This window comes from Diadema antillarum, unplaced genomic scaffold (genome assembly GCF_040938485.1).
Source record: "Diadema antillarum isolate AM-2024a unplaced genomic scaffold, OU_Dant_1.0 seq00000341_RagTag, whole genome shotgun sequence".
In the NCBI taxonomy this organism is placed as follows: Eukaryota; Metazoa; Echinodermata; class Echinoidea; order Diadematoida; family Diadematidae; genus Diadema; species Diadema antillarum.
In genome coordinates this window covers 662,786-676,582 of record NW_027271354.1, presented here as the reverse complement: position 1 = coordinate 676,582, position 13,797 = coordinate 662,786, and the positions used below count along the sequence as shown (strand labels likewise).

Here is a 13,797-nt window from a genome sequence, read left to right as displayed (position 1 = left end):
CAGCCACATATGTGACTAACTCCAGAAAGAAGACAAATCCAGCCAAGGGAATATAAGTATAAAAAGTTTAAAAGAATCATGTGAAAGAACATAAATATGGTTATCACGCAGTTGATGATCAAGTAGGATAATGATGATGATGATGATGATGATGATGATGATGATGATGATGATGATGATGATGATGATGATGACAAGAAGATGATGATGATGATGATGATGATGATGATGATGATGATGATGATGACAAGATGATGATGATGATGACAACATGATGATGATGAAGAGGATGATGATAATGATGATGATGATGATAATAATGATGATGACAATGATGATGATAATCAGGGGCAGATCCAGGAATTCTGTAAAGGGGGGGGCGCAACTAATATTTCTGGTGCCACTTCCGGGTTTCATTTCATTTTTTTCTTTTTATTTCTTTTGTTTTTAACGAAAAATAAAGGGGGGGCGTGCGCCGGTTGCACCCCCCTCTGGATTCGCCACTGATAATGACAATGATGATGATGATGATGATGGTGATGATGATGATGATGATGATGATGATGATGATGATGATGAAGAAGAAGATATATCATGTGCATGTGTGCGAGTGTGTGTGTGTTTGGGTGTGTACTGTCTGGATGTGCTGACAGGGGTAAAGAGAGAAAAGGCAGAGGGGGAAACTTGAAAGGAAAATGAGGGGAAAAAGTGGGGACCAAATTGCTTGTCCTCTTGGGGGGATGTGGTTTCATGAATCATCATCACAGGGCAGGAAGAACCCTGCAGGATGAGACTGCTTGTAGAGGTGACAGACCCAACACAGAACCTTATGGCTGGGACTGAGTGAAACACAATAGCCTTGTGGGGCAAGTAATGTTGTCTGCAGCAACCTGCCAGAACTACTTCATGGTGGAATGACTAGCAAAAAAATTTAGTCTAAAGCACCACAGAAGCCTTTACTTTTCCCCATTCCAGGAATGACCTGTTTCTCTTTGTGTTCTACATTTAGTTAAACAAAGGATTAATCAGACAGTACCAAGCACCCTTGTGTTCATAGCGGAACTCACTTATCATATGACAGATGATATTCACGAACTCAAAATAACATAAAATCTAGAAATAGCACCGAGAAGTTCTGGATAATGTCCGAACATCAGGTAATATTCACTAACGAGAAGGGCTGCCAACATCCACACACTTATAACTCCGGAAAGTTCCAAAAAACAATACGGGAGATACATGGCTGTTTCATGACAAAGTCATTGTCAATTCAGGCTTGCTTTTAGATATTTGTTTATCAGACAAGAAAATATGCCTGCAAGTTCACAGGGAGCCTCCAGCAGCACAAGGGACACTTTGCAGCTCTGAATTCAAGATACAATGAAAAGTATTGTATATCCCACCCCAACCCCCCCCCCCCCCAAAAAAAAACAACAACAACACTAGGGCAAAGTCATGTCGTCACAGCTTTGATTTTATTGGTAGGTTAAGTTGGCCTTGTTCAAAGTACAACCGTTGTACAAATGTGTATACTTATACACATACTTTAACAACATTTCAATCCATGAATGCAAAGACTTAATGTGCAATACGTTCTTTTGGGACAGATGTTGCAATATATCTGTTGAATGGATAATTATTTCTGTAATAAGTCTCTCTGGTTAGGGACATCCCCATCCTCACTCCTCTCACCATCCCCTCCCCCCCCCCCCCCACCCCTACCCCAATCCCATTCCCTTCCCCCCACCCACTAGGGTACTATTTGTTGAAGATCACAAGATGACATGTTCCAATTTTCTGGCAAGCTGCAGCCCACACTGTGACAATGAGACCAGAGAAACAACAAACATGGCCATTGCCAATTTTTTTGCTCAGAACACAAAGCAAAGAAACTTTATGTTTCTGCTCTTACATCTTGCCAATAACCCAATCTTTGGAACTGTGCAACAAGACAAAGGCTTATGATGGTGTAAAAAAAAGAGAAATAGTTGATAAGTTTTGTGTTGTTCAAAACACAATAAAAACAAATGCTTGTTTTTGCTAATACATCTTGCCAATACAGTGTGTGCCAGACGAAGTCTTACAATTTTTGTTATCTGGTTGAGAATGTTTGTGTTTGAACATGCTCTGAATACAAAGGACACATGGTTTTGTTTCTCCGTCAACAACGTGCCAATGATGCTTTCTTCTGGGTGTGACAGGACAAAGCCCTATGATTCTGAACAGGTGGCAGAAATGAATAGTCATTTACATTGGAGCTTGGGGTTCTGGAAAGGTTTTTTTTTTTTGGGGGGGGGGGTAGTAGTGGTTGGGAAGAGAAATCAAGTCATATTTTAGGGTTGAAGGTTGGGGTAGGAGAATAAATCGATCCAGAACAGACAGTTTTTGCACTTAAAATCTTAGAAGCAGCATTTTAACAAAATAGATTATGATGGTGATGGTGGTTTTGATAACAATAATGATGACAATGACGATAATGATGATGATGATGGTGACGATGATGATGATGATGATGATGATGACGATGATAAGACGATGACAATGATGATAAATGATTATGATGATGACAATGTGTATGAGATGAAATTAATATGTATGATTTTAACTATGAAACATCACTATAATCATCATCATCATTACTCCTACTACTATTACTGTTATCAATTGATAGTGGGAGCAACATACCTGGCCTGCAGAAGGTGGGCAGGGTTCCGTTGCCATTCTTGACAAAAGTCATCCGGTCCTTCTTTCGCATCCTGGACAGAGAGGGAGACACACAAAAGAGACAAGAAAAGAAACAGCTATATTAACTCCATGGCTATTCCATTAGCGAGTGAGAGACTGCAAAGAAGAAAACAAACTTATCATCAAAAGTGCTAGATAAAAAGAAGGCATAAAAATTTATCACTATCTGAAGTTCCAGTGTTTGAGATGAGAGGTCATCCTTACTATCAACTAGAGGCAGAATCAAGACTGTCGTCTGGTAACTGCAATCACACGATATCACCAGTATATGTGCTACGATCACAATATGCATGTATTAGAGGTGCAACATCCAAAACTGAGGAAAAAGAACACAAAAAAAAAAACGGAGTCAAAACTTGATCGCCAGATATCACGACTGAAATTTGAATTTGACGAGTTCCTTGCATATCCTTGTGCGTGTGTATGTCAGGGAGTCACAGGTGATTGTGTTGGGAGAATGAAAGTGGCAAAGAATCCAAAATATCAAGCTGTACATGTATATATACCTCAGTTTACATAGCAACTTCCCTTCGTTTTAACCCTGGAAGACCTTGTGCACTTTCTTTCCTGTTATGCTATTCCCACATTCTCTTCCTGAGGATATTCTTTTTTTAATCTCCCTCATCTGATTTATTCTTTCACAAGAAACTGCATTGCATTTGATTTAGTTCTGATGTCAATCTTTACAGAAACAATGGTGGTGTACATTGTACATTCTTCTAGAAACTGCATTGCGTTTGATTTAGTTCTGATGTCCATCTTTACAGAAACAAAGGTGGTGTTATTTGTACATCCTTCTTCTGGTGAGAGGTTTGAGTTGCCAATTCTAATGTGCACAGTTAACGATCACTCATACACTGATTGGGAGAAATGACTGATCATTTTTCCCAAAAATAATATATGTAACTTCAGGGAATGCAAACATACCAGTACTGCACATCAGTGAAGTTTGAGGAACAACAACAACTACAACAATTTGTGATGTCACAGTAGAGCAGTAATATACATGTATTACTAATATTTCTTCATTCAATGAAGCCACATGTGCATTCAAGGTAAATTTCCCTGGTTTTAAACACATCCTCCAACTTCTCATTAAAAAGAAGAAAAAAAGGAAGGATATTGTAATTTGAGTCGAGAAAGAAACAAGTATCAAATATGCTTTAAAAATACTAACTTGGGAAGACTTTTACTTTCCAATATCTCTGAGAGTGATAGTGAATACTAGTGTTTGTTAAATCATGAGATATTGTAAATTGAACCAGTCAAGTTCTCTACACTACAGAGAGTGCCGAAGTTACTTTAAGGAAAAATGCATTTGATGTTTCACGTTACGCATGATTAATCATCATTTGCAAACCAGCAAAGCCACTTTTTCTTTGAAATCACACCAAATTTCGGTCTAAAATTGTCACAAGATAGACAATGCCTTCTACCACTAGATTATGCCAAAAAACGCACATTCGAGCATTTTGTGTTCTTACACACACATTCTTTCTCCATGCACTAAACATCATTGTACCTATAAGAACACAAGAAAAAAAATGCCACATTGTGATGTTTGATATAAATGCTGACATATTAGAAAAGAATGCAAGCGTCACGCACTACACATCGTAGGCATCGTACATTTTAGTTTCTATATCACGGCTATAAACAACATGAAGATAACAGGGAATGTGCCAAGTGTAATTACTGCATGTCATTATCCTTTGGCTGAATTTGGGTGAATCATGCACATTTCTGATGTGTTTGATCATGTGATCTTTTGGAGGGAAGATTACACAGTTTATGTATGCAAGAAAAGTTTTGACCGCCAAAATCTCCACTTTCTTATCAACATTTGAACCAAGGAATTTTCTATGCATTATCGATACCCCCTGCATATCCTATATGAATGTCAACACTTTAAAAGTAAGCCTACGAGTGGTCTCTAACAAATTTATTGACTTAAAGAAGCCATTGAGGCTGAGAATACAAAGAAATTCAAGTGACTGGTCAGTCAAACCAATTTTTGGCCAGTTTCTCTTAACACATATTTCCATTGCCTAACATAGAAAATGATTAGATAAAATCCTGCCAACCATGAACCTGTGCCATTTTGAAAGTTTGATTAACTTCCACTATCAATTTTGTTGTTGTTGCCGTTGCTAGAGTGTGCACGAATATCCGCAGACGTAACAAATTCACAGGATGCCAGCAGCATGAACTTCCCATACACCAAATTCCCAAATACCAATTAAAGAATTCCCACAGATGTAGGAAATGTCAACTGAAAAAAAAAAAAAAAAAAAAAAAAAACTTGTGCATAATTCGAAAAGGGTTAGAACGGAGGAAGAAAGCAAGGAAATGAGGTATATGAATGGGGAGATCAGAGGGGCATTTCCTAAAATGTGTGTGTGTGTGCATGTGTGTTTGTGTGTGGGTGAGTAAGTGTCAGCAAGAGTAAAAAGGCCCATTCACACTCGAGAGTTATTTGATTATCTAATCGCACAGCAGAATCTGATATGATTTGCCATCTAAAGTAATTCTGCTGCAAGTAAAGCACTTTAAATCTCCAAACTGTGCATGTCTTAACACATTCTGTACCAATGAATCAAACTTGCACAATATTTACATACTATCCTATGGACGGGTAATGAATGTGACACGCAGAGTGTTGACTGTGACCAGAGCATAACCCCCCGGAGACCCTCATGTGTAACCATACTATGGCGAGTTTCAACATGAGATTAAAAAAAACAAACTTGACTTCGGTTTTGTTTTGTTTTGTTTTGTTCTGGTTTTTTGCCTGCTGTTCACACACACTGTGTGAGACAAATTACTTTATATCATAAAGGAGAACAAACACAAATCAAGATAGACCTTTCTTTTTTTTCTTTTTTTTTTTGTAATCATGCTGTTGAGCACATAATTCATGTGTTTTTTCCAAAAACACGAATTAACGGTTTTCGCACCATCTTGCAAAAATCAGTTTTTGAAAACAGTTTGATTTCAGGTGTGTGTAAATGGGACTATAGAATGGAGCAAGACTGATATAGCCTTTCCTGAGCTCAGTCATCTCACAGATGGCATCGCCCATTTAGCAAGATTGTCATCCTATATCAAGTCATCATTCTGTATGCCAAGTGGTAAATACTACCACTTCAGATTTCCAAATCCTTAAATTCTCTTAAGTGTCAAATTCCATACTCCATACAGTCCAGATGGAGTGATAGGAAACCACTTCTATCAAGGCTCTCCTTATCCTGAAACAATAATCAATATGGGCTCTTATCACAGGATGTTGCGTGATTATTACGAAGACTCAGTTACGACGAATTAACTTTGGCGGGAAACATAAATTTATCATTGCACTTTCAATGGGGGATTCTCTGACCATGCAGTGCCATTGCATTCATTTTTAATGTAAGAGGACGCCAAAGTATGTGATTATGTCAAATCTATTGTCTCCATAAACCACTACAATTGGCCATAGAAACACGGAAATGTGCCCACAAAGCTCAATGGGACGTAAATTGAGGCAACACAAAGTGTTGTTGTTATTGTTGTTTTCATTGTGATGACCAGACACAACAGCAACAACTAGAATCCATGCAGTGATTGAAGATGTTGTCTTGGCACATGCAATCACTGAAATTTTGCAATTGCAGCAAAAAAGAAATAGAAAAAGAAAAAGAAAGGAATGGACGTGGAGGCATTATGTGGACATGACACACAACCATTCCACAAGGTGCATCCCTTGTACATGATGTAACAATGAATTCCCCCAACATACAGTTCTGTGGTTTGGTACTGCATCTTTTCTTTTTTAATCATTTTTTTTTATAATACTTATTTTTAATCATTATTCATTAGTTACAATACAAGCTTACACTTCATTTGAGCCCTGCTTTGGTCATTTACCATTTTTTATTTCAGTTGTAGAATTATCCAAAGCCTCTAGTCTGCTAGGTTTGTAACTGATCCTTGAAACTGATTAAAGATAAACTTTCTGTCTCAAATTGGCAATTTTTTTCTTTCTCTTTGACTTTTGTACAGTTTAATTTAATGACCTTTATATCCAATTCCATCTCACTGTTCTTCGATATAAGATATGTACTAAAATTCAGAGTTGCCAATTTAGTAAAGACAAGGTGATACTTTCTGCTGCTGAAAATCATCCAAGGACTTGATGGATTAATAAGTTTGCTTTATACAACCTTTATGACTGACTCAACACTGGATAGGAACTTGCAATCTATGTTGTGTGCAATCCACAAAATAAAAACATTGTATGTGTTTCTACTTGATGCCTCCTATTACCTCATATTACCACAAATTTGTGTCACCTACATCACTTTGATTTTTTTACAACTTGAACCATTTCCTTTGAGGAACCAGATACTGTATATGCCATATATTTGGCGAGTTTAAATTTTTGTGAATCAGAACTTCCTGTGGTTAAATTTGCGATCATGGCATATTGTACTGAACGGAGAAATGTATGTGTGCATCACATTCACATTGAGATCAGGGTCTTTATTTTTGTGGGTCTTTAATTTCGCAAATAGCACTGGACTCGCAAAATTTCACGAAAATAAAAACCTTGCAAAATATTCGGCTCATATAGTATGCAGTGATAAGAGGCAAAGCAAGGGATCTTGCAAAATGTGGTAAACCATGGAGGAACTTGTGTATAAGGTCAAAGGTCAGGTTGCTGTGATGATCAATTGAATAATGTACGGAATCTCTTTTTGACTTTTTGACACACTGCAAATTTCATTATCCGTTCTGCTTCTACTGAAAATCGTCCCACGCATTACCTCATATCGACCACCTAATAAGGTGGACAACGGATCAACTCGCTTTTGTTTTACTGTGGCTGCCAACACTCATGATATGTAACATATTTTGTTTCATCAGGTTATAAATTGTCAGTACGCAGCATGGACATCTCCACAAACATTTAAAGGGATAAATATAGGCTGCTGAATGACAGTCCGCAAATTTTGCTGTTTCCTTCGTCACAGCCAGGTGCTCTGCTAAGAATAAACAAGTGGCAGTGAAATCTGTTGACACATTGTCAGGAGAACAACAAAGACAAAAAAAAAAAATCAAGCCCCTCTGATAAACAGTGAGTCCCCAACAAAGTTTATAGTGACACAAAAATACTCTCTCAGGTTTTGCCTATCAAAAAAAGGACAGGCCACTAGAGGTCACGGAAAAGCTGTCATTTCACAAGCACGCACGAGACATTTAACTCATTTAGTGTCAGGAACCAGGTAGTCCACGTATCCAAGTCTGTGGCAACTGCTGAACACCACAGCCGACGGGTTAAATCAGCTGTGGTGTAACATGGTACAAGTTTCCCACGATAGAAGTGTGATCTCACACAACCATGCCTCTGACGAATCTAGTTGGGGTTGGGGTGTGATGGGGAGAAAAACGTGTAAGATTAAGAATAGCTTCAAGGAAGAAGAGGTGTTGTCGATCAAAAAATGTACGTAATAAAATAACTAATAATAGAGTCTCGTTTGTCCAGGGTAGCCATCTCAGTATTGTTGCTTCTCTTCCTACAATATGTACCAGACCATCACTATTACCCCACTATTACCAGGTACTGATTTCTTACTTATTCTGGGTCATGAGGGAACCTTATGGGTATACAATAGTACATCTCATCCAGGGAGGAATATACTCTCGAAGAATCAAACTCTGAATGCAGGATAGGGTCTTCTGTTTCATTAAGAATCTCGGAACCTCTGTCATTTTACCGCGGTGTTCTCAGATTGAACAAACTTGTGCATGACAGCAAAACTTTAAAACACCATGAATTATGGGGATCTCCAAGACAAATAAACAAATAATCAAACAGACATTGTAATAAAGAAGCAAAATTGACTTGATTGAAAATTGAAATGCCACTTAAACAAATGAAAAATAAAAACTGCTGTGGATGAGGTAATGATAGCTGCAAGAGTTGAAGCGGTTCCTATAAAGCAGCAAGAAAATGCAACATCACTTTATGTCTGTTGACATATAGGTTTTGTGCCATACAATGTGCTTTCATGAAGAGAATTTAAAAATATCCAATTACAAAGTGCTGTACAAGAAAAAAGAATACTACATGTCCTTTCACAATTAGCAACTGGACAGACAATATCAAGTTAACATCTCGTAAAAGAAAATGTCATCATTAATGTTTTGAGATTGGGTCACAGAATGTTAACTCAATGATGCAGTCCAAGTCACACTCACAGGGCCCGATTCATAAAACTTGTCATCAGTGACAAGTTGTCATAGATGTGAAAAGCTACTGAAATCCTTGCATCTGATTGGCTGAGAGCAAATTTGTCATAGAAATGTGGCAGTTGTCACTGATGACAAGTTTTATGAAACGGGCCCCTGATCATGAAGGCACATTGAGAGAGAAAAAATAAATAACATGCCATGAGCAAATTAGTGACCAAACCCAAGATTCTGAGTAATAATAATAACAATAAATAATAACGATAACACACTGTTCCTAAACTTTCAGTTTAGGTTGAAAACTTAACTCTCGATGATTAGCTTGTAGTTTAGCGCTGTGTGGACGCACTTGAAAGTATGAAAGCAATCTTAAAGTTTAGTTGATGATTAGAACAATAAGATATCTTAGGGTTTACGCTCTATCCATAAGCCACAGGGGGTCCCCACTAGTAGTTTCGCTCCATGTGGGCACAATAATCAACAAGCTTGTGAGTTAGTGTCAACTCGCTTCTCGTTTGCTTCCGGGTCAACCTCCAGCGGCACTATTTTGTATGGGCATAAGGTTATAGCAAAGACTCTTCACTTCTGGCACAATCATCCCGCTCGTAAGTTGTATCTACAAGGTTATGAGCACGTGCAAAACCTGTGTCGTGAATTCACAAGTGTAGCTATTTGTAATCATTGACAGTTAAGTTATCAACCTAGAACGTGAACGTAACTAATGTGGTCAAGGACTGTGGTATTTTCTAGTTGGGTTGTTTTTTTTTTTAATGTGAACCCCCACCCCCCCCCCAAAAAAAAAAAAAACAAGAGACCCGCGGGTCTAGCGCTCACCTGAGTATCGCAAGTTCACCTTTCACGCAGTCACTAATCTAAATTATTCACAGCTCTACCAAAATTTGACCAGGCATTCTGAAGTAGAAGATGAAAATGTACAATAAGGGCCCAAATTTTTAAAGATTCCTTAATTTGGGGAATTGGGGGCCCCCTGGGGCCCTCTGGGTGGGGCATGGTGCCCATTTTGATAAATTGAGATCCTGACCCCCTAAGGATGCTACCTGCCAAGTTTGACGAAAATCCATCATGAGGTTTTCAGGAAGGAGATGAAAATGTACAATTCAGGCCCCCATTTGGACCTTCCTAACCACCCCCCCCCCCCACCCCTGCCCCCAAGAGGGGCACCCCTGGATCTCCTATGAACAAACTCGAAACTACAGTCATTAATGTACTCACTCATAGTATTATCTTAGCTGTATAACTTCTGATTCTAGAGAAAATTTTTAACGATTCCTTCATTTGGGGGTTTGGGCCCCCCTGGGGGCCCCCTGGGTGGGACATGGTGCCCATTTTAACAAATTGAGATCCTAACCCCTTAGGGATGCTACCTGCCAAGTTTGGTGAAAATGGGTCATGGGGTTCTAAAAAAGAAGATAAAAATGTACAATTTAGGCCCCATTAGGACCCCTCCTCACCTCCCTCCCCTGGGTCCCAAGGGGGGCACCCCTGATTCTGCCATGAACAAACTTGAAACTGCAGTCATCAATGTACTAACTCATAGTATTAACTTAGCTCCATCACTTCTGGTTCTAGAGAAGAAGATTTTTAAAGATTCCTTAATTTGGGGGGATTTGGGCCCCCTGGGGGTCCCCTGGGGGCCCCCTGGGTGGGGCATGGTGCCCATTTTAACAAATTGAGTTCCTAACCCCCTAGGGATGCTACCTGCCAAGTTTGGTGAAAATGGGTCATGGGGTTCTCAAGAAGAAGATGAAAATGTACAATTTAGGCCCCATTAGAACCCCTCCCCACCCCCCTCCCCTGGGTCCCAAGGGGGGCATCCCTGATTCTGCCATGAACAAACTTGAAACTACAGTCATCAATGAACTAACTCATAGTATTAACTTAGCTCTATCACTTCTGATTCTAGAGAAGAAGATTTTTAAAGATTCCTTAATTTTGGGGGGTTTGGGCCCCCCTGGGGGCCCCCTGGGTGGGTCATGGTGCCCATTTTAACAAATTGAGTTCCTAACCCCCTAGGGATGCTACCTGCCAAGTTTGATGAAAATCGGTCTTGGGGTTTTCAAGAAGAAGATGAAAATGTAAAAAGTTTACGCACGACGCACGACGGACGACGCACGACGGACGACGGACGACGGACGACGGACGACGGACGACGGACGACGCACGACGGACGACGCACGACGGACGCCGGACGAAGGGCGATCGCAATAGCTCACTTGAGCCTTTGGCTCAGGTGAGCTAAAAAAAACCAAAAAAAAAACCCAAAAGAAAAAACCCACAAAAATCCCCAAAAACTGCAAGATATCATGCTGTTTTGAAAGAAAGGAATCAGAAGCTGTGAAGGGCCAGCCTTCCATCCATTGCCAACATCAATTCAAACCTGACAAACTACAAAGATCATGCTGGTTTCAGATTTCCCATATCACTGTGGTCTCTAAGCTGGTGACATTTCTGGTCTACTATTGTCAATTTTTCTGGTTATTTCCCCACCAAAATTCCTTTTCAGTCCAGGCCACAATCCGAGAGCAATGTCAGGGATATACAAATGCAGTTTTCTGTAAACTTGGAAAAAAAAAATGTCTGAAGAGAATGCGAAAAGATTATTAAATCTTTGATTAAAAAAATCTGCATTGTCTGCTGAGTCACCCCAGTATTTCAGTTACATGTATATGCACACCCAAAATTTACTCTGCTCCTGGAAATACTGTACAGGAAATATTTTCATAGTGTGAGCAGATTTTTGTTGTGAATTTTACACTAATTTAAAAACTGTTACGATGATTATATTGAAAAAAAAATGAATATGCATGTACAGTGTTCATTTGGAGATACACTCAATCATGTAAAATAATAGGCAGACAGAGTTGCCTAAAATCAACATAACATGGAAAATTGATAAAGTGAAATTTCACTTTTCCAGTATATATACATTTGCTTCTCCATTGTTCAAATACCTACAATAATTAGAGTAAACAAATGCTTCAAGGATCTAACATCTACTCACATGATAAAACTTTGGCATTGATACACGTACTCATCAAAATATTTGGAAAATCCTAGTGACAATCTGCCTTGGGAATAATGGCAAAGGAGGTCGGTAGCTTACACAACCTCTGCGGCCTATATTGCAAGTTTATCTATATCACAAACCCCAGGATGCACACACACAAGCAACGACATGAAACTGTAAGAACAATATTTAGACAGCTTCCCATAAAGTGCAGTTTCATTTTACATATTCAGCCCTTGAAGAAAGAGAGAAATGGGCATGTTTATCTGACTTTCAAGTACCAATACAGGAACACCTACCTAAAAGTGGCAAACTGAATGACAATTACCAGTTCCCCGGTATTTTTCAAAAAACAAAAGAAAAGTTCAAAGCTCTTTTTATATACACTATCTTTGCTGGGCAGAAGATTTATCAGGGACTTGAAAAACTGAAAGCTACTTGGGAAGTGTGAAAGAAAACATAAAAAAAAACTAAAACCAACTTACAAACATAGCAAAAAACCTAAAGGAACCTAAGACAAAATAGAACACACAAAACAACAACAAAACCACTCTCACATCAAAGGAACCTGTGCATTACGTGTGCAAATGAGTGTTCATTTGCCATTTGCAACTCAATCTCAACCCTGGGGATTTTGTTGGGGTGCTATTTTCAGTTAACTGCAGGACTAACAACAAATTCATTTCATGGGATTACCGGGGGGAATGAAATGTCTGCCCATATCATCTTGTATAGGCAGTTGGAGATCAAAGTGAGATATTGACGTATTACCCAGAGTGCAATAGGTTAAGGGATGCCCCTTTGAAAAATTGGATAACTACGACCAAGAGGATTAAGTGGGATTAAAAAGAGATCTTCATTCCAGACTGATCAGCCAAATCCAAGTCTGACACGGATTTCAAGCCCTGGAGATACAGGGAAAAAGCTCTTTTCTTTCTTTCTTTGGGGGGTGGGGTGGGGGTGGGGTGGGGGTGGGGTGGGGGCGGGGGAAGAAAATAAAAACTGATCAATTGTATTTTTCAGAGGGGGAGCAACAGAAGGATGACAGTTTACAAGATCATTTGATTTATTACATGTCTGGCAAAATATACATTATACATCTTGATGTGCTAAAAAGGTAAAAACCTATATTTTTGTCACTCATGTCACCAGACATTTTTAGCATTATAAGATGATATCATATCCTACAGAAAATAGACAAAACAAGGACTTGGTGGGATGGTTAGTTTCCTTTTTGAAAACAAAAATATATATAATTTCTGTCAATTTTTTTTTACAAACTGCAGAATAACCATGAAGAAGAAAGTAAGCTGTGTTTTTTTTTCAATGACATGTGATATCCTGAATTTACACAAATGAAAACTTCTGCCATTTCCTGCTAAAAAAAAAAGCAAGTAACACAAAGATTAAAAAAAAAAGGATATGGCAAACCTGGTTGCATGCTCAGAGTACTCTACACTACAACTTCAACTAAATTTGGCCACTTCTCACAGCCTTGCTGTTGGGTAACCGATGTACCAATCCACCATCTGCACAGGTGCCTTGAGGAACAGCAGTGCAACCACATTGATAACATGACTAAAATTTCTGACTCTTTGGAGAAATGACATTCATGCACACACACACACACACACACACACACACATACATACAAAAGAAAAAGATAGAATACAAAGAAAAAGAAAAAATGGGTCAAATACATGTATGTCTGATGCACAATAGGTAGGGATGCAGCTGTGGCTACATTACCCATCATCCCTTGTACCGTCTACTTCTGACAAGAGACAAGGCTG

At 38.9% G+C, this 13,797-nt stretch overlaps 1 protein-coding gene across 1 annotated transcript in view; it reads right to left on the bottom strand.

The window, feature by feature from the left end:
• LOC139730887 (putative receptor-type tyrosine-protein phosphatase mosPTP-1) overlaps positions 1-13,797 on the bottom strand; it is a 269,592-nt gene that overhangs the window by 36,852 nt on the left and 218,943 nt on the right. Inside the window, exon 13 of the mRNA XM_071641763.1 lies at positions 2,686-2,756. Coding sequence (XP_071497864.1) covers positions 2,686-2,756 — 71 coding nt within the window. The remainder of the gene's footprint in view (positions 1-2,685; positions 2,757-13,797) is intronic.